We start from the raw sequence: 20,497 nt of genomic DNA, 5'->3' as shown, positions 1-20,497 counted from the left end.
ACCACAGAGCCGCAGGAGGGAAGATGGCTTAGCAGTGTCGTCTGGATTCCTAGCAGCAAAGTGAGAGGCAAAGCTCACATGTTTTTGTTAGAGCGTAAAAAAGGTATCCCCATGCTGGCCGGCACCTTGTTCTCTCTGCCGAATCACCCGGCCTAGGGACAGGCTTTTCTCCAGGCAAATCCCTGGCTCATCTGCTGAGTGTCTTTCCCCACGTGCCCCCAGAACTGAACCCCTCAGGCGCTAAGGCCTCACATGGGGCTTGCCTCTCTTCCACAGGTCTCTCCTCTCCCTTCTCTGGTTCTTGCCTTGTTTCTCTCATTCTCTTTCTTGTCTTAGTGACTGTCCGTGCTTGCACGTGATTGTGAGAAAAGCAGTGATTTCAAGTTTAGCCTGCAGGAGGAGAGTGCTGGCTGAGCAGTCTAAACCAGATGCAGAGTGTTCCCAAAAGTCTGGGTCACCTGCAGAACTGTGGAAGGGACCCTGCCGAATGGGTTCTCACACAGTTGGGGGCCGAGCTTATCTTAGAATGTCTTTCATGTTTCATACATCGGAGTTAAGCCCCAACTAAGTTATTATCTATGGAGGACCTCAAGAAACATATAGATTCTTACTATTTTGGAAGATTTTTAATTTATGTATTTGACAGAACGAGCACAGGTAGGCAGAGGGAGAGGGAGAACCAGGCTCTCTGCTGAGCAGGGAGCCCAGTGCGGGGCTCGATCCTTACATTCCAGGATCGTGACCTGAACCGAGGGCAGACCCACTGGGCCATCCAAGTGCCCCACATATATATATATTCTTTATAAACCTTGCTTTTCTTATCAGATAGGATTAGCATGAAGAATGTATGAATTCTAAAAAAACTATGTAGCACAGTGCGTGACTCATCTCCCAAGTACTCCGTCATTGGAGACAGTCAGCCTGGGTTTCAGTCCTTACTTGACCATTTACTAATGTGTGCACTCGGGAACTTCCCTGGGCCTAGTCTTCTCATTTGTAAATTGCTTCTCTGCCGCGTATGGCCCTTGAGATCCACTAAGCCCAGTGCAGTGAGCAGGGGAATCCGAAGGTGTTTCTGCTGCTGGGAGTCTAGGCCCCAGCAAATGATTCGCCAAGTCCCTGGTCCGGCCCTGGCCACTAGCAACATTGCGGAAGGTCGGGAGGCCCCCCACACAGCCCGGGGCCCTCGGCTCATTGTCAGCCGTCGTTAGTATGAGCAAGAAAGCAACCTTTTCTTTTTTCCTTTTTTTCTTTTAAGCCACCGAGATTTCATCATTATTCCTACAGCAAAGCCTAGCACATTCTGATTGGCATTGCCACAGGAACAGCCCTACCTCGGGACTTGAAGTTAGATTCTGGCCGAAATGAGTGAGAGTCCAGAACGTCAGCTGTGTGGGCCCAGACACCCGGCCACAGGGACTTGTGGGTGCCTCAGGATACTTGTTCCTCTCAGGGCCTCGAAAGCACCCTCATGTGTGCTGGGACATACTTGTTAACCTGGGAACTGACAGTTGGTTTGAAAGACCTGGAGCTTTCCTCGTATGACCGAGCTCCAGCAGCTTTCCTTAACGCCAGAGGTTCCTTGTATCCTCGGCTGTTCTCCCTCCCTAGTTGTGACCTCTCTGGGCCTGTGCATGTTCAGGCCCCTCTGTGACCCCCAGAGCCTCAGCTCGTGCCCTCTAGGCGCCCCCATCCTGGTTCTTCTCTTTCCCTTTCCATGTTCTCTTGGGTGGGGCTTTGGATGGTATACCTCTGCCTGGCCGGGCCTTCCCTCTTGTTCATTTTCCTCTGGAGCTTTTAGGGGTTAATTGTGAACCGCGCTGGAGAGAGCCTCTCTGGAAGCCCGCCCAGTGTGTTGGAGCAGCGCTGTAATGGACTGAGGTAGGCCTGGCTTCCGGTGGGCAAGGTGAGCTGGAAGCTTGGATTGTTGCAGAGATGACTCACTGTCTGTTTTTGATGTTCGTCCAGGGCTTAGACTTTTCTGCAGCCTTTGTTCCAGAACACTGAGGTGACAGGAGAAATGTCTGCTGCCAGAAGGAAAACATTATTAGGGATGGCTTTTCACTGGGATGCTGGTGGTCTGCCTTTCACATAAACTTAAGAATAACCAAGTAATTACAAGAGTACTGAAAGGGGCTAGCAGTCATTTTTTAAAAATAGCATCTATTCTGCTGAAATGATAATTCGTGTTCATTTTTTTTCCTAAGTTGGAAAATATGGAAACATTATAAAAAGAATGACTCTTCTTAACCCCAATGTGCAGAGATAACCATTGTTTGCAGCTTGTTTTCCTTTCCATTTTTACATACAGGTACATTTTTAAATGAAATCAGAATGACAACAATAGCAAACCTTTTTTGAAACCACTCTCTGTGCCAGGAACTCTTTAAGTACTTTCTGTGCATTATGCCATTTGTTCCTCACAACTCTTGGAAGAGGGATTATCTCTGGTTGACAGAAGAGGAAACTAAGACACAGAGAGGTGAGGTCATTTTTCCAAAGTCACACAGCTCGTAAGAGTGACATCAAGACTGAAACCAAAAGTACTCTTATCTCCAGAGCTCAGGGTCTTGACTATTTCCTGATAATGTCTCACAGAAAAGATAGCTTGGATTAAATTTCATGGAATTTTGCCATGTTAGCTCTGAGGGATCTAGCTTGATCTCTTTATAGATGAGGAGGTTGAAGACTACGAATGACTTGATTTAGCTAAGAACACAAAACCAACTAATGTCAGTGCTCAAACTGGACTGTGCGTCCCCTGATGTGCGCAGTTCATGTGCAGATCGTCTCCGGGTCCACTCTGAACCTTTGTCCTCCCTGGGTCCCGCCCCGAAACAGCTGTGCCCCGTGAGGGCCCTCAGGGCTGGCTCCCGACTAAATGGAGGACGGAGGACGCCCACAGCTTTCTCCCCTGAGATGAAATTTCACTTTGAGTTTAGGGAACGAATGGACATCTATCTAGTAGTGATGTGTACAGCTGGCTCTTAATTACCCTGCAGAGTGAGGGCTATAAAAGGCTGTAAAAAGGTGCGGCCCAGCAATAGTTTCAACCTTCTACCCTCGTCAAACATTTTAAACTGAGATTTGCTGACGAGCAGTAGGATTGATTGATTTTTGAGTTTTGAACGCTGTTGCTTTCCCCAGCCTGGACTCTCGAGGACATGCCAAGCATTGTTACAAGTTTAAAGTGAGCCAAAAGTCAGGCAGCTCTCTGTGTGCGAACATTCCTGAGTGTTCGAGGCTGTCCTGGCCCAGCTGACTCCAAGGGACGAGGCGGTTGCCTTGGGTCGCACCAGTGCTGGAAGGCCTGTGGCTCTGGGGAGGAGGTTTGAAGGAGGAAGAGGCGGGGACCTACCGCTGCCTTTGGGAAGGTAAAGGAGAGAAACTTCTGTGTCTTCCAACGTCGGGGACTTCTCAGTACCAAGCAGGTTTGGGTAGTTTTTCTTAAACTAACTCTATCTGATCTTTGAGCTCCAGAGGGTAAAAACAGGTCTTAGGCAAAAACAAAGTGCCACAAAAAAGACCAGAAGAGTGAGTGATAATTAGTCAAAACTAAGGCGCGCTCTCAGAGGTGAAGCGCATGCTTACCCCCCCGGCGATGGGGCTTCTGGATTTATGATCGAAGGGGGCATGGGGAGCTTGGGTTTGCTTTCTTGGGTTTTTCGGTTCGTTTGTTTTTTAGAGAGGGAGGGAGGGAGAATTAGGGAGAGGGAGTGAGAAAATCTTAAGCAGGCTCCATGCGCAGCTCAGAGCCTGACTCAGGGCTTGATCTCACAACCCTGAGATCATAACCTGAGCTGAAACCAAGAGTCAGAGGCTCGACTGATGAAGCCACCCAGGTGCCCCTTTGTTTTCACTTGTTTTGTTTTACTGGATCCTGGTTATGTGTTCTTAAATGTGTTCTTTTCTGTGTGTAAATTATACCTCAGTTAAAGTTTAAAGGTCTTTGTTTGTATTTGTGTTACCTTGTTGCATACGGATCCTCAGAAAAATCTCCATTTAGTTGAACCCGTTTGAAGTGATTTAGAACTTACTACCCAGCTGTTGGGAAAACCGCTCTGCCTGAAAGGATCAGATCCATGTGGGCAGAACGTCCAAGGCCATGTTCCTGATTCTGTTAAAATATATCTTAAGTGATTTCAGTGTGACTCTTCTAGAGTAAAGAAAGATGTCATTTGTGTTCAGCAGACGTTATTGGCAGCCTGCGGTGAACAGGGGCAGAGCTAAGAGTAGAGACCAGGTGTAAGTATGACACGTCTCTCCCCTGAAGGAGCCTGTACTCTGTAGGGTATCAAATCCATGGGTGGGACACAAGGACACGTCAGGTGGTTCCACAAAAGCATCACGGATGATCGCAGAAAGAATGGGCCACTTTCTGATGGACTGGGAACAGCTCATGGCAGAAGTAGGGTTTTAAGTGGATCTTTGAGAATATGTGAGATTTTGATAAGCAGGAGTGGATGGGTGGTAGGCATCTTTTATATGAGAAAATCCATAGATAATTCACATGCATTCTGGGAACTTTGGGTTGGATGGCTCACTCAAGATGAATGGCATCCATTAGCTCTAAGGTGAGGCCTAAAAGGTAAACCAGGCCTTATTGTGGCCGGATTGTATTATTTAATTTGGGAGGCTTTGGGGAGCCAAAGAAAGTTTCTGAGAAGTTAGATGAGCATCGTCAGATCAGTGAATATCTCCAGTGAAATCAGATTTGTAGCCTCATGTTTGTACGGTTACCACGAATTGCCCTGTCTGCCCCAAATAATCATTTTCTAGATTCAGTGCATTCTGTGTTAGTGTCATTTGAACCCATTCCTGTCTGGGTTCACTAGCGAGCCACGGGTACCTGGTTCCCTTGAGTTCCCCATTGCCATCCGTCTAGGACGTGAAGACGACGGCCATACCCCTTCTTTCTTCCCTACCCCTGTCTTTCCATCTTGACCAGCTGACGTCACAATTTTTTTTTTCATCCGTTTTCCTAGTTTTACAAGTGATTTGGCATTTATTTCCTTCCAGCCTTTCCTATGTGATGCTCTTCTGCCAGATAAAAACATTCATAGCAAAATTGTGTGTTGGAAGAGAGGGGCCAAGAAATAATGTTAACAAACTTCTGTGAGTTGTGTAGGAGGACTGACTCACCAACCTGGGACTGTGTCCCACGGTGCCATTGGGCTCCTTTCTCTAGGAAAAAGCACTGGGGAGGATTTTTCGTGGGACAAAGTGTTAATACTTCATTGTTGGAAATGAACGCATTCGAGTCTGGGTCACTTGGGCAGGGGAGGAAGTGTGTTAATATCTTATTAATATTTTGCTATTTCTGCCTACTGTCCCCTAAAACACAAGATGACTTGTGCTGAATATTGTCTCCCATTTGGTCTCCATTGAGCCAATGGAGTCAAGGCTCCTCTGTGTCAAGGCATCATTTCAATCAAAGGGTAGTTAACTTGACAGGTAAGCTGCATCGGCTGAGATGTTACTAGTCTTTGTTCAGAAATTGCATTCAGACCCTATAAAGGCTTGTCTTTAGTCCTTTGGGAACACCCTGGTAGGATGTCCTGATGTAGAACAAGAACCCCGTTAGCGTGACTTGGGTTCAGATCCTGCCTCTTGCCATCTCAGTTCCTCCGTACATGGGTTTAACATCGTCTTTACCTGGCACCCAGACTACCCTTGCCTTTCCTTTCTGGACACAAACTAGTTACCCTCCTCGCCACGATGCTCAGTGATCCTTTGTCCTTCTTCCCAGATGGCCCCGGAGTGAGAAAGCCATTTCCCTTAGTATCACCACTTGCTCTTGTTTTTTAATCACATCAGTCTTGATTTGGGGTTGTTCATTTCCACCTCTAAATACAGTCATAGTACTCAGTAAAGTTAATCTTATCACATCTGTTTAATGATTCCATTAAGAAAATAATTCCTTGTGTTGATGAAGGTACCTGCTGGAACGGTTTTCTCAGTCTTCCCTTACGTGAGCGGGTTCTGAATTGGATGCATCGCCCCTCCCGCTGCAGTTCACATGGAGCGGGGCGTGGTAGACACCCCAGTTACCCGGGCATTTTGGGAAACTAACACTGCTTGGTAACCTCATGCCATTATGCATTTTCTACCCTGGCAACTGGCAGTTGTCATCTAATGAGACGAAACATCGGACACCCTGCGGGACCGGCCTCTCATCATTAGTATATGTGGATGCAGGACAGGGTTCATCTGTCCTCTCTTCCACTGGAGAGGAGAGTAGGGAGTTTTTATCTTAGGAATACCTGTAGTTTAAAGATTTATTTATTTGAGAGAGAGAAAGAGCACGTGCACAAGTGGCAAGCAGGAGAGTCTCAGAGAGGCTCCCCGCCGAGTGAAAAGCCTGACACGGGGCTTGCTCTCACGACCCTGAGATCATGACCGAGCCGAAACCAAGAGTCTGACATTAAACCAATGGAGGTCCCCCGCACCCCCGAATACTTGGAGTTTGAAAACCTGGGACATGAAGTATGTCTGTTGTGTGTACACAGATTCTATCACAAGAACTCTGCCTTTGATGTCAAACCTTAAAGTGCTTCTTCCCCGTCTCTCGTGCAGGTAGAACGTCATGACATGAATACCTTAAGCTTGCCCCTGAGCATTCGCCGAGGGGGGTCAGACACCAACCTCAACTTTGACGTACCAGATGGCATCCTGGACTTCCACAAGGTCAAGCTCAGTGCAGACAGCCTGAAACAAAAAATTCTGAAGGTGACCGAGCAGATAAAAATTGAGCAGACGTCCCGCGACGGCAACGTCGCTGAGTATCTGAAACTGGTCAGCAGCGCGGACAAGCAGCAGGCCAGCCGCATCAAACAGGTCTTCGAGAAGAAGAATCAGAAATCCGCTCACTCCATTGCCCAGCTGCAGAAGAAATTAGAGCAGTATCACAGAAAGCTCAGGGAGCTCGAGCAGAACGGAGGCCCCAGAAGCTCCAAGGACATTTCCAAAGACAACCTCCACGCTCTGAGAGATGCCGCCGCCAAGTCTCGAACTGCCCCCCACAGCACGGAGTGCGCGAAGTCGGGCATGCCAGGCGTGTCCCTCACTCCTCCCGTGTTCGTCTTCAACAAGTCCAGAGAGTTCGCCAACCTGATCCGGAATAAGTTCGGCAGCGCCGACAACATCGCACACTTGAAGAACTCCTTGGAGGAGTTTCGGCCGGAGGGCAGTCCCCGGGCCTATGGGGGCAGCGCCACCATCGTGAACAAACCCAAGTACGGCAGCGACGACGAGTGTTCGAGCGGCACGTCGGGCTCCGCCGACAGCAACGGGAACCAGTCCTTTGGGGCCGGCGGCGCCGGTGCGCTGGACAGCCAGGGCAAGCTGACCGTGATCCTGGAGGAACTGAGGGAGATCAAGGACACGCAGGCTCAGCTGGCCGAGGACATCGAAGCGCTCAAAGTGCAGTTCAAGAGAGAGTACGGCTTTATTTCTCAGACCCTGCAAGAGGAGAGGTACAGGTACGTCTGCTTCTTCTCCCGCCTTCTTTCGGGAGCCTGACTGACCCTGACTTGCAGGATGGCCTCCGTGACAGGGATGTCCTGAGAGCTGTATTTTCCACGAGTGTGGATATGGATCCCAAAACGTGGAAAATCAGTAGTTTTCCCCCCAGCTTCATGGTGCCAAACTTCATAAACTTGTGACTTACTGTTTGACACTTTAGAGCAAGTTGTGTGAGTCTTTTCAAATATCGCTGTGTTGTCTGGGATGCGTGCACACCCTGCTCTGATTAAGGAGGCTTCTGTGAAGAGGTTTCGTTGCACCGATTCACAGATCTGTTTTCTTTTCCTCTGTAATAACGGTCAAGGAAAAAAAAAACACTGCATTGCTCATCAAGATCGATTTTCTAAAAAAAAAAAAAAAAAGATCGATTTTCTTTGCTACCTTAATCTTAAAGTCTTTAATATAATGAGTATTTCTTTATATACTGTATTTTACTTTGGTTAAACTTTTCTCCTTAAGTGAAGAGTTTTCAAAAGAAATCTTAAGAGTAGAATATAAATTCACATCTTGTGAATTACCTTAGCTAATTTTAAAAGGTATTTTGTAGGGGCTTTTATGTGCTTATAACTTATTAATAAAAATATTAATAAAAGTGATTTTCCACCATTTCCCCAGTGAAAAGATTCCCCAAGGATTTTTTTTTAAGACTTGATTTCTTTTTTAAGTTATCTGTTCACCAGTGTGAGGCTTTGAACCCACAACTCTGAGACTGACAGTCACACATTCTGCTGACAGAGCTAGACAGAAAGTTTCGATGTTTTTGTTGTTGTTGTTTTGGCCAAAGTGAAGATTTAACTTGTAAAAATGTAGATTAAAAAAAATTCAGTGCCCATTACATATTACAAGATTAAACTTTAAATTTTACTTACACATTTTATATCTCCTACATGGTTTTAAATCTATTAATTTAGAAATGTGGCTTTTTTCAGCTCTTACACTTTATGAAACAGTTTTTTAAAACTTGGTAGCATGCATCTTTGGCTTTGGTTTCTTTGTCGCATAACTATTTTTGAGACACAGGTTTTCCAGAGAATATTTAATTCCAACTGAATAGTTTGGGATGCAGAACTCTTTGGATCCAAATTTTATCCCAAATCCCAAATCTCCATTTACACAAATTTAGGACTGTTCTTGTTCTTCTTTGCCATCTTGTCATGTTTGTGATGTTCAAGAGTTAGCCCGTGACTGTATTGCTTGCGGTAAGAGATCTTTAAAAGGCTTCTTCGCCAACATTGGATACCTGTGAAGTCCTATCTGAGAATAATCATTAAAGCTGCATTTAATTTTTCTTTGGGCTTACTTTTTTTCCTGAGGTATAAGGGACATAGAACCTCTCAATTTCCCTCCCTGCCTCCTGGTCTCTCTCTCCTTTAATGTTCTGTCGGGGGACCTCTATAAGCATCTAACACAGACTTCGATAAGACCAGTCCCTCTTCCAAGAGGAAAATGGGAGGTGGGAATGGGAGTCTTTGTTCTTCTGTCAGTTAGGATTTGGACTTTTGGAAAGGCCACCCGATGAGCCATTTAAAATTTGCAATTAGCTTCAAGTTTTTACTGGCACTTAAGTTCCCAGAACTGAAACATGTTTTCATAATTAGCGGATGCATTGGGAAATGGTGGAGTTGGCTCTAGCATAGAAGTAGGTTCTTTCCTTGTGGGCTCTCTGGCGTGTGCGAGCCGTGCCTGTGAACCAGAAGGCTCTGTGCAGGCAGGAGACGGGGGAACCCTGAGGTGCCAGACAGCCCGGTCTCTTGAGCAGCCCTAGTGAACACGTCAGGTCTGTTCTGTCACCAACCACAGCCCGTGAAGGTGCTCGTCCAGTGTGGGTGGAAATGTGGCATTCGGTGTACATGTCACCTTAGGAGTTGAGGCCAGAGAAGTTAAGATGGCAGAGACCAGTCCTTTCTAGAGCTGGAATTCAGGTTCTCTAAAAGCATGTTCCTCACAGCTAGAAGTATTCTTTTTTATTTTACTTACTTATTTGACAGAGAGAGAACATAGCACGGGGAGCGACAGGCAGAGGGAGAGGCAGGCTCACTGAGCAGGGAGCCCAAAGTGGGGCTTGATCCCAGGACCCTGAGATCATGATCTGAGCCAAAAGCATATGCTTAAGAACTGAACCACCAGGTGCCCCTAGATATGTTCTATTGGTCGGAAACATAGTCTTCCAGGGAATGAGAACAAGGAGACCTGTGAGGTGTCACACTCAGAATCAGCTCCTCTCTTTGCAAAGGTACGAGCGCCTGGAAGACCAGCTCCACGACCTGACTGACCTGCATCAGCACGAGACCGCCAACCTGAAGCAGGAGCTGGCCAGCATCGAGGAGAAGGTGGCCTACCAGGCCTATGAGCGCTCACGGGACATCCAGGTACGTTCCTCTCGTCATGACACACTCCTGCTGGCTCGTCCCAGCATCGAAGTCCGTTAACAAACCATGAGTGCCTTACCCCTCAGCCCTAAAGCATTTCTGACGTGTGGAGCAAAATGTTTTCTCCACAAACATCCTCCACCTTACTAGCCCCGTTAGCTCATGTTACACGTGTCACGGAGTAAACAGGCTATTCTCTGTGTACCTTTTTGGGTTAGTAAATATTTATTATCTACCCAAGCCCACCGCCTATAACCTCTTCTCCTCCCCCAACCCCACCACCAAAAGTGCTTCAACTTTCTAAACAGGAGGCCAACCTTGCCTTCGAGAAGCTTATTGAGCAGGGGAGGGGGCTAGTCAAGATTAGGTAAGTCACCAGACAGCTCAGGGAAACAGGAGCAGGGGCCAGGTGACATGGCACAGACGGTGAAAGCCACGGGATTCCGACCCACAGCGGCCAACAGGCTAGGAACTGGTGGGGCGGCCGGTCATTCCATGACCAAACGTTGCATTTCAGTCTCAGGTCTGGCATTTCCCGTTGTGTAACCCTGAGCAAGCTTTGAATCTGTTTACTCCTCTGCAGAATAATAGCTTTGACAGCTACAAGAATTTCAAGGACTTGAGTGTACCCCGTGTGCCACACGCTAGCAAAATGCCTTTTTCCTCTGCATTCACTCCTTACAACAGCCCTTTTAAGCAATTCCGACCATTTTCCCCATTCCTCAGATGTGGAGACTAAGGCAGAAAGGTTAAGTGACTTGGACCAAGGTCTTGCAAACAGTCGGCGAGTAAGGAATGTGCAAGAACATCCATGTGGGTGGGACTCGCTGGGATGGTGGGATCCGGATGGTTGGAAGGAAGGGCTTACTGCGTCAGTACACACAGAGGCATGTTCCAGTATTAACGTGATGGTGTCACTGAGTGAAACAGCCCTCGGCTTCTGGAATGCCTTTTTTTTTCTACTTCCAGAGGGGCCTCTTTCTTTTTTCCCAGTTTTACTGAGATACAATTAATGTATCACTTCACATTGAAGTGTACAACATAATGATCGGATGTATATATAATATATATAGTGACAGGGATCACCACAGTTAGTCCGGTTAACGTCCATCACTCACAGAGTTAACTCATTTTTTTCTGTGATGAGAACTTTTAAGACCTGCTCTCCTGGCCGCTGTCAGATACGTAAGACAGAATGGTTAACTTGTCACCATGCTGCATGTTACGCCCTCAGGACTGACTTACCTTATAACTAGGAGTTTGTCCCTTTTGCCATTCTCACCCATTTCCCCTACCCTTCCCCCCCACCCCCCTCCCCCCACCCCCCACCCCCCACCCCCCTGGTTGTGGCCACCACCCGTCTGTTCCTGTGGGTCTGGTTTTGTCAGATTCCACATAGAAGCGAGCTCACAGAGCCTGCTTGTCTTCATCAGTCTGACTCACCACCATCCTGCCCTCAGGGCCCATCCATGTTGCCACCTGACAGGACTGCCTTCTCTCTCCTGGCCCGGTGATACTCGGTTGTGTGTTGTGTGTGTGGGTATCCCATTTTCTTTATTCATCTGTCGACGGACTTTGGGGTTGTTTCCCTGTCTTGGCTATTGTCAGTAATGCTTTCGGTGAACATGGGGGTAGGGAGATCTCTTCTAGAAACTGATTCCATTTCCTTCGGGTATATATACTCAAAAGTAGAATTGCTGAATCGTATAGCAGTTCTATTTTTAATTTTGAAAGGAACTTCCATACTGTTTTCCATAGTGACCGCCACAATTTACATTCCCATTGAAAAGGCAAAAAAGTATACTCTCCAAGTAGTGCTCAGCTGCATTTTTACAACTTTTCTTTGTAGGCCATGGTTATTTTTTCCAGCCCCACTCTAGGAGGGAGAAAACTGAAACATGAAGGGAGATTTTTTTTCCTCGCAGCGTGTGAGCTGGAGTCTCAGCCGCCCACGTTCTGTTCTACTCCGTGTCGTGGGCTGTGAGTCTGTGCCAATCCCAGGCATCGACTTGGACAGTTCTGGGAGCTGGAGCGCCCAACAAAGCTGATAGGAGACCTTGACCTCTGGGGACCGTGGTGGAGGAGGCACTTGGGGGATTTTGCCCCTGCTCTGGGTTAGGACATTGTCCGCACGACTGACTGGTTTGAAGAATTTGACCCATTTAAACGTTAAGTGTTGCAAGGTGAACAGTGCAGTTTGTTTTATTAGAACATTCTGTTTTTAGAACATGCCTGGGATGCCACTGGATTATATCTAAACATGTGTTTTTCTTATTTAGGGGATAGTTTGGGTTAATGTTGTTCTTCCTTTTTTAAGGGAACCCCTTTAGGGATGCATGGGTAAAACAAAGGGACATCACAGGGGCAGCGTCACAATTTAGAAGAGTTCATTTGAACATTTTTTGGCTTTCGTCTCTAACTCAGAAGTACAGGGAGGACATCTGTATGAGCGACTGGACAGTCGTCTTGTTGAGAGGGAGAATCCTCACTCTACACCGTGTGATCCTGGACAAGCTGACTCCCTCTGCCTCAGTTTCCTCATCTATAAAGCAGAAATAGCAATGAGCTTCCCCTCAAAAGATTGTCAGGAAGATTACATAGGATAATACACAGAAAGTCCTTAAATCTTTGCCTGATGTGTAGTAGGCAGCCAGAAAATAATTACCATACTGGTGAGAAGGCATGTTCCTCGGGGCCCGCTCAGCTGTTATTAGTTCTCAGCTCTTTCGTTGTCACAGGCAGGACTCCACGGCAGGCCAGCTGCTACGGCCAGGGTGACTGTTGCCCCAGAGACACCAAATTTCAAGAAATTGAGTTTTGCTTTTTATCACCCTTGACTTCCCAATTAAAAAAGGCCTAAGGATAATCTAGTCTGTCCTTCGCCCTCATCCCCATAAGTTAAATACTGGATCCAAGAAAGTACTAAAGATCATGGGGCCAAATAGCTCTGAGTGGGAGCTGTAACTCAAATTCCTCCCCATTCACTAAATTTTCTTGGATTTTTTTTTTTTTTTTTTTTTTTTTTTTTATAAAAAATGGATAACGGTTCCAAGGCCATTCAATTCTCTGATCAGTCAATTTATATATGTAATTCACGGAACCAACGAAAGACAAATCAGTTTGCCAAGGACGCTGACCTTCTGTCTTAGCTGTCCCCTTTTCCGTGGCGTGTCTCAAATGGAGGACACATTGGGCTGGGGCAGTTGTTTCCGGGGCAGGTGCCTGTCCTGGAGGCCAGCGCTGCTTCGAATGTGAACACCTTCTCTGTGCTGACTTGTGTAACGGAAGTCACGATAGTGCCAGAGAACCCTGATCTCCGGCACAGAGAGCACGTCCCGCCGAAGAAAAGCGAATCCGCGTCACGGCTGTTACGGTTGTTTAAAACCTGAGAAGATGGCTGTGTTGTAACTCAGCAAAGAGTTCTCAGGAAGTGAGTCAGACGGCAGGCCAGAGCGCTCAGCGGGGCTCCCAGTGCCGCTGCCAGGTTCTTCTCTCTCGAGCCTCCCAGCGCCCTTCCTGGCGTGCAGCCCACCCCTAGGGGACGGCCACCCCATACAGGGTGCAGCAGCAAGGCCTGGTCCCCGTCCTCCCGAGCTGTGGGCTGTCGGTCAGGGGTGGGAGGGCTGGGGGAGACTTCAGCCTCTGCTGGGGCCAGACAGGACAGTGGAGGAGGGGGGAGCTGGCCGGGGAAGAGAGGTCCAGGTGAAGAGGGGATGGAGCAGGCAGACAGTCATTTCAGGCACAGTCCAGAGGCCCCGAACATGGTTCTTTTCTGAACTTGAGAAAGCCTGTGTGGCCAGAGCATGGTGAGCTCGGCAGGGGGCTGGCATTCTGTGAGGCAGGAGGGCTAGCGGGACAGAGAGCGAGGTGAGAGAAACGGACCCCTGCAGATAGATGCTGGCTATTGTGTCAGTGGGGCTGGGGGACACCTTAGAGGAGAGGCGGGTCTGGCTGGAGGAACTGGGTAGGTCAGGTGCTGTTTTCTGAGGAAGGGAACACCAGAAGGAGAAAACAGGTACAGGAGACGGTGTGGGACGTGAAGCCACATTGTCAAAGGCTGCATCTGAGGTGATTTTAAGAAGCTCAGATGGAGAGGGGTGCCTGGGTGGCTCAGTTGGTGAAGGGTCTGCCTTCGGCTCAGGTCACGATTCTGGGGTGCTGGGAACGAGCCCCACGTTGGGCTCCCTGGTCAGCGGGGAGACTGCTCTCCCTTTCCCTCTGCTCCCCCCCGCCCCCCGTGCTCGCTCTCTCTCGTTGGCTGTCTCAGATGGAGCTATCAGGGAGGTACGTAGATACTTGAGTTGACCTTAAGAACCAGAGAGGTACGTGGACTCAGCTGTGACTTTGTAATTGAAGTGTTGGAAAGAACGAGATCTAAGGGAGAACGTGTAGCCTTGGACGGTGTCCTGAGTAATAGCATTCAAAGAGCAGGTGAAAGCAGAGATGCCCCCCCCATCATTCCTGTCCCCGTCTCTTCTCCCTTCATCCTCTGGAGTGCTCTGTGGCTGCAGGTCGCCCACTGTCCCAAACCGGAACCCCACCACTCCTCTCCTTTGACCCCGAGGAGACCAACAGATGCTAGTATTTTACGTACTTTATCTCAGATACAAATAGACTCAAAATACTCAGCTGTAAAGCCCCCATGTGTGGTATTTTATGGTTGTGTACACATGCTCTTTCTGCCAAGAACAACAGCGTAAATGAGCCTGGGGATTCTTGTTTTACTTCTTTGCCACCATCCTCGTCACCGTCGTCATCCTCACTGTCAGCTTGGCTGTTGGCTTCTGCCTTGGCCTTGAGCAGCCTGAGCTGGGGCCTTGGTGCCTGTTCGTGCATGCGCTCCCCCGCAGCCCCTGAGCCCACCAGCGTCTGACCCCGCTCTCCCTCTTGCCCGCAGGAGGCCCTCGAGTCCTGCCAGACGCGCATCTCCAAGCTGGAGCTGCACCAGCAGGAGCAGCAGGCTCTGCAGACAGACACCGTGAACGCCAAGGTTCTCCTGGGAAAGTGCATCAACGTGATCCTGGCCTTCATGACCGTCATCCTCGTGTGCGTGTCAACCATTGCCAAATTTGTCTCGCCCATGATGAAGAGCCGCTTTCACATCCTCGGCACCTTCTTCGCCGTGACTCTTCTCGCAATATTTTGTAAAAACTGGGACCATATCGTGTGTGCCATAGAAAGGATCATAATACCCAGATGAAGCCACTGGTGCCTGTCTTCACGTTCACTCATGTTTCTGTGTTAAGGAAAACTCTGTGCATTACCACCAAATCTGAAAGCGAACCGTTGTGCTGACTAGAGCCCACCAGGCCTGGGCCGCGCGTTGTAAATATCTCCAGGCCTCCTCACACCGCAGCCGCTGCCGGCTCAGCCCCTGTGCTTGGTGAACGTGGACCTGTTGCCAAGCTCGCCCCACGTCGCTCACTGCCTTAATGAGACCAGATTTCCTGCCCACCTGACTAGCCCAACATGGTAAACCTGTGGTCCTTGAGCGTTTGGTGTGATTAATGACCCACAAGAAATGGGGTGTTAAGTCTCTGTCTCCCTTAAGTTTCTGTCAAAATTGAGCTTCATAGTCACTGGTGGTGGTGTTCTCCCCAAGTCCCGTAAGCAGCAAGGCTGTGGCAGGACTTGGGCAGGGGACAAAGTGTGGGCATTGGCCACGGGGAACACTTGTGGCCTACAGAGGTACAGTAGATCCTGTGTAATCCATTGCGCTGGTTCCCAGATAACGCCGGGTCTCAGGTGTTCCCCTTGTCCTCAGTGGTCCATTGTGCGGGGCTTGCCACAACGTGGAAATCTTACAGCACGTTTGTCTATCCGTGGAAGTCTAACTTAGGTGTTTTCTTGCACTTTAAATGGTAAGACAGGAAGATCCAAGAGTGGGGTTTTCGCCTCCTTACACCCAGGAAGCTGCACGCCCAATTCTATCTTAAGTAGAAGGCTCTCGAGTGCCTGGCCTTTAAGCACGTAGAAATGCTTCCAGATCCCACATCAGACTGTGGCTCGAGCGGGAGTGTAGGCTCCGGAGGTTTGCGCTGCGCTGAGTCTTGATTGTGATAACCCCCCGTGGGGGTGTGGTTCACTTTACTCCTCGGCCTAGGGAGGGTTGTAAAGCTTACCACGCAGGTGAACACCAGTGATGCTCGTGTTGGGGGGGTTTTTTCTCCCCCTTTAAGAAGGATGACAGAATTGTATCGTGTGAGGTGAAATGCACTGAGGTAGGGGCACTGGAAGTGGGAGGAAAACAGGGTGTGTGGTCTCGGGGGTGGCAGTCAGATGAAGACCGAGAAGGTCTTCTGAGGACGCCCGCTGAGACCAGCCGCTGTCTGATGAATTAGATCCAGTGTCTGCACCGAGGTTGTCCATGGTGTTGTAGGGGCTCACTGAGATGCCACGGGAAGGGAGTGGCCATGCTTCTTCCCCTGAGGTGAAAGCCTTCAGAAGTTAACATCTTCTGCCTGTTTGGGTGATGCTGCTTACTACTTTCGGCCCAGATACACTCTCCTTTAAATCTTTTTCTCTCAGCTGATACTTCCCTTTAAATCTTTTTCTCTCTGCACCTAACGAAGACGAAGATAGAAGGTTTTAATGGAAACTGCTGTTCAGTCCCTCCTCCCACCATCCACTCTGTTATCTGAAGGCGTGGAGATGTATGTTAGTGTACATTTTCTTCCAGAAAACATCGAATCGCCTGGATTTAAATTAAGTGCAATATTTTGCGAACAGCTGCTCTGAGGGAAACTCCTGAAAAAAATGTGACAGTGTGCCGTGGTTTGAGAGAATGGAATAGTCGAGCATTTGGTCCAAGTCCAGTGTGTGTGAGACTCAGACAACTCAAGCTTTCTTCTTCATCTTTTTTTAACTTTACAGTTCAGTGGTTTTAGTAAATTCCCAAATTTATGCAACTCTTCCCACTATCTAATTCTGGACTCAAGCTTTTTCAAACAGTAGGCATCACTCGATGACATCTTTGGCTGTACGGATTGTGGACTCAGGGACGAAGGAGCTCCCAGCCCCACCCCCATCTCATGGCTGTGTCCCCTTCCACTGTCAGACCCTCCCTTGTTCTGCCAAGTTGGCTGTAAATACACTGTGAGCCATCGAATCCAGGGGACAAAAGAGTTCCAGATCCAGGGAAGAGAGGGAGAGAAAATGGTGTGCTTCCTTTTGCTTCTACATTTTAATGGCCAGCATTCCCCATTGCCTGTAGGCATCAGGCTTCATTTGGCCGAGGGCTGGCTGCCCCTTCCCTTGGATCAAGCTGGACCCTGGTGGGCACCCTTCATGTCTGTGAATCTTTCTGAGGCCCTCTGGACATGCCAGGGCTTGCAGCGGAGGTTGCTGCCCCTGTTTGTTTAGAGCGAGTGAGGGAGGCGGCTAACCCGCAGGCTGCCATACTCTGCTCATCGCTGGCTTTGATGCTTCCCAGACCTTTCCAGACGCTTCCCTGACGCTTCCAGACCAGTGGGGAGGAGGCAGCGTGTCTCCTCCCCACTGGGAGAAGCAGGGAAGAAAATGGAAAGGGGCACACTCCACCCCCTCCTGTCTGGAGCTGGGAACAGAAGCTGCTAGAAACTGGCTCTGTTCTGAAATGTTCTAGGGTCTAAATCATCCCACCTGATCATGACTTCTTTGCACAGAATTTGTATTTCCAGTGATTCTCATTAGATGTCAGATAATCTTATTTTCACCTGGATATGCTCAACCTACGTGGCATATTTATTTTTGAGTCTTGTTGAAAGTTCATGAAGCTTTTTAATAAGCTGATATACTCCAAGGAGACCTTTCTTTACTCGCTGCAGTTTACCGTTCTCTTCTTAAGGAAATAAACCCTCCCGTTGTGTGTTTTCTTGCCTGCGTAAAGGGAGTAAATAAAATTTTATAAATTATTCAATTCAAAATTGTGATCCAGCTAGGACATATCCTGGAATTGGTCATTTACATTTAAGTCAACTAATTTTTCCCCCCATCCTTCGTTGGTAGGAAACCTCTTGTACATACCTGAGGACAGACTCAGTCGTGAGGTGGGCAGACACCTGCTCCCTTAGCGAACTGGACATTGCATTCTAGCACAGGTTTTTTTGGTGACATATTGTTTTCATGATCACCAAGATAATGATAGTTTGCTGGGGACAAAACAGAAACCCAAAAATACTCTTCTGTGGGCTTTAAATTGGTTACTCCAGCTTAGGTTTTGAGTATGATGGAGCCAGAACAAAACATCCTACCCCCCCCCCCCAATTCAAACCGCAATGAAGCAGTAAATAAAAGTACTCCATTGCTGGTTTTGTGCAGAGAATGGGATCAGTCCCAAGTTTTTGACATGTACCATTAGTGGTTTTGCTTCTGTGATCATGGTGAGCTATTGAGAGATTCTCTGAAACTCCCCACCCCTTCCCCCATAATGCAGTTACCCCATCAATCAATTAGCATCCATGGGACCTCAGCCCCTCTGCTTTGTCACTCTTGTTTTCATGGAAATATTGCCCTGTTAGGTATGTTGATTGCCCTGCCATTTCTCCAGCATATCAGGTTTAATTATAGGATCGATAACAGTGACGGGAATTGGATTCCCTTGGGCACTTAATTATTTGTGTCCTTTGGGGTTGGATTTTAAATTCCAAATTGTTTTGCATCAAAGAGGAACATCTTTGTGTTGAATCTAAGTATAGTTGCATTGGTTTGGAAAAGCATTTCAAGGTGCTTAATAATATGAAAACGTGTGATTCAACAACCTGTTTTGCATATTTTTATAATTTTGAGGAGTGAGCCGGGGAAGAGTGAGATGGCGTTATTTAAAATTCAGAACTTTATCTGGAGAGAGGTGTTTCAAAAAGTTTAGCCCATGTGTTAAGGAAGGAGTTAGTCTAAAAAGATTAATCACTGAAAGGAATGATATTGGTCTATTTACATCAAAAGTAGTTAAGAAGCTAAAAGGTACAGTTAACACGAGTTTGGTAACCCAAAAGATACAAAGCAGATCTAACCTATAATTTTCTAAAGTCAGTGCAATCCTTTGTTTATAAGAAGCTGGAAAGTAATGTACCTTGATTGTTTTAGGAATAGTTTATGTGTTACCATTTTAATTTATTTAAAACATGTCTCCTGTCTTTGTCCTAAGAGAAATGTTTCAACAAAATGTGCTCTGTGTTTAAGATATGTTTAGGCAGTAGTTAGCAGTTCCGAAAATGGAAACTAGAAATGTTTGTTGTGAGGTCTTTTGCAGAATTTCAATTTTGTGAGATACTGTGTAGTCCCACGTCAGCCTACAGTTGTAAATCCCGTGTAGATCATCACCCCCTTCAAAGCAGGTGCCATTATTTTTTTAAATAAACATTTGATGTTAGCTTTGATGTTCAATAAAGAGTTTGATTTCTTAAATTTCTGTATTTGTCATGGTGCATCTCAGTAGCAAGTTTGTGCGTGTGGGCACGTGTATAATAAATCTTTTTTTTTTTTTTTTTTTTTTTTTTTTAAAGATTTTATTTATTTATTTGACAGAGAGAAATCACAAGTAGATGGAGAGGCAGGCAGAGAGAGAGAGAGAGGGAAGCAGGCTCTCAGCAGAAAAATCTTTTAATGGATTTTATTTTTTACAAGAGTTTTAGGTTCACAGCAAACTTGATCAGAAGGTCCAGAGATTTCCAGGGCACCTGGGTGGCTCAGTTGGGTAAGTATTCCACCCTTGATTTTCTGCTCAGGTCATGATCTCAGGGTTGTGAGATTGAGTCCTGCATTGGGCTCTGTGCTCAGTGGGGAGTCTGCTCGAGATTCTCTCTCTCCCTCTGTCCCTTCCCCCTCCTCTGAAATAAGTAAATACATTTTTTTTTTTTTTTTTAAAGAAGATGTAGAAGGTGGGACACCTGGGTGGCTCAGTCAGTTAGGCATCTGCCTTTGGCTTGGGTCATAACCCCAGGGTCCTGGGATTAAGTCCCACATTGGGCTCCCTGCTCAGTGAGGACCCTGCTTCCGCCTCTGCCTGCGTGTCCCTCTGCTTGTGCTCTCTCTCTCTGACAAATAAATAATCTTGGAAAAAAAAAAAGTTACAGAAGGTACAGAGATTCCCCATTATCCCCATCCATACGCCTGCATAACCCCCTGCTATCGGTGCCCCCCCACCCGCCGAGGGTACATTTGTGAAAGTGATGGCCTGTAGCCTGCACGGATGCATCACTGTCACCCAGAGTTCACGGTCTGTACAAGGGTTCGCTCTTGTACATTCCATGGGATCGGACAAACGTATAATGGCATGTGTCCGCCAGGCCATTAGTATCACACACACCAGTTTCACTGTCCTTAAATAATTCTGTGTGCCACCTGCTCATCCCTCCCCCCTCCACAATAGCCCCACCACCCTGTAATCAATTTTTAAACTAACTTCCAAGTCTGTTGCATAGAAAGTTGTTGGTGTGGGATGTACGGCCCATTCCTTAATCCCCGGGAGGAAAGAAGGCTGGTTTCTTCACAGGGCCCGGAATGGTAGGAAATGTGACCCAGTGTCGTGGAAGCAGGGAGCATGGAAGGATGCTGAGGACAGGGCAGGAGCCTGCGTGTGTTGGAGTAAGGAAGGGGGCGCAGCTCGGACAGCTGTGTGCACAGCG

The 20,497-nt window shown here is 47.6% G+C and overlaps 1 protein-coding gene and 1 long non-coding RNA gene across 8 annotated transcripts in view; one reads left to right on the top strand and one right to left on the bottom strand.

Annotated features, from left to right (window-relative positions):
- The window catches only part of TMCC3 (transmembrane and coiled-coil domain family 3), a 123,247-nt gene extending 103,966 nt beyond the window's left edge, over positions 1 to 19,281 (top strand). For 5 of the 7 annotated variants that reach the window (XM_059186532.1, XM_059186535.1, XM_059186534.1 and 2 more), the window contains exons 2-4: positions 6,577 to 7,481; positions 9,758 to 9,893; positions 14,791 to 19,281. In XM_059186532.1, the coding sequence (XP_059042515.1) occupies positions 6,577 to 7,481; positions 9,758 to 9,893; positions 14,791 to 15,093 (1,344 nt within the window). In that variant the 3' untranslated portion in view covers positions 15,094 to 19,281. Of the gene's footprint in view, positions 1 to 3,302; positions 3,432 to 6,576; positions 7,482 to 9,757; positions 9,894 to 14,790 lie in introns of those variants that run through there. The other 2 variants (XM_059186536.1, XM_059186538.1) reach the window with 2 other exon arrangements.
- Positions 12,319 to 13,096, bottom strand: LOC131839275 (uncharacterized). Its single transcript, XR_009356904.1, has 3 exons — positions 13,031 to 13,096; positions 12,559 to 12,671; positions 12,319 to 12,435 (listed from the first exon to the last, which is right to left on the bottom strand). It is a non-coding gene; the product is annotated as an uncharacterized LOC131839275 (long non-coding RNA).
- Positions 19,282 to 20,497: the final 1,216 nt, after the last annotated feature.

This window comes from Mustela lutreola, chromosome 8, assembly GCF_030435805.1.
Source record: "Mustela lutreola isolate mMusLut2 chromosome 8, mMusLut2.pri, whole genome shotgun sequence".
Classification (NCBI taxonomy): Eukaryota; Metazoa; Chordata; class Mammalia; order Carnivora; family Mustelidae; genus Mustela; species Mustela lutreola.
This window is presented reverse-complemented; position numbering and strand designations above follow the sequence as displayed.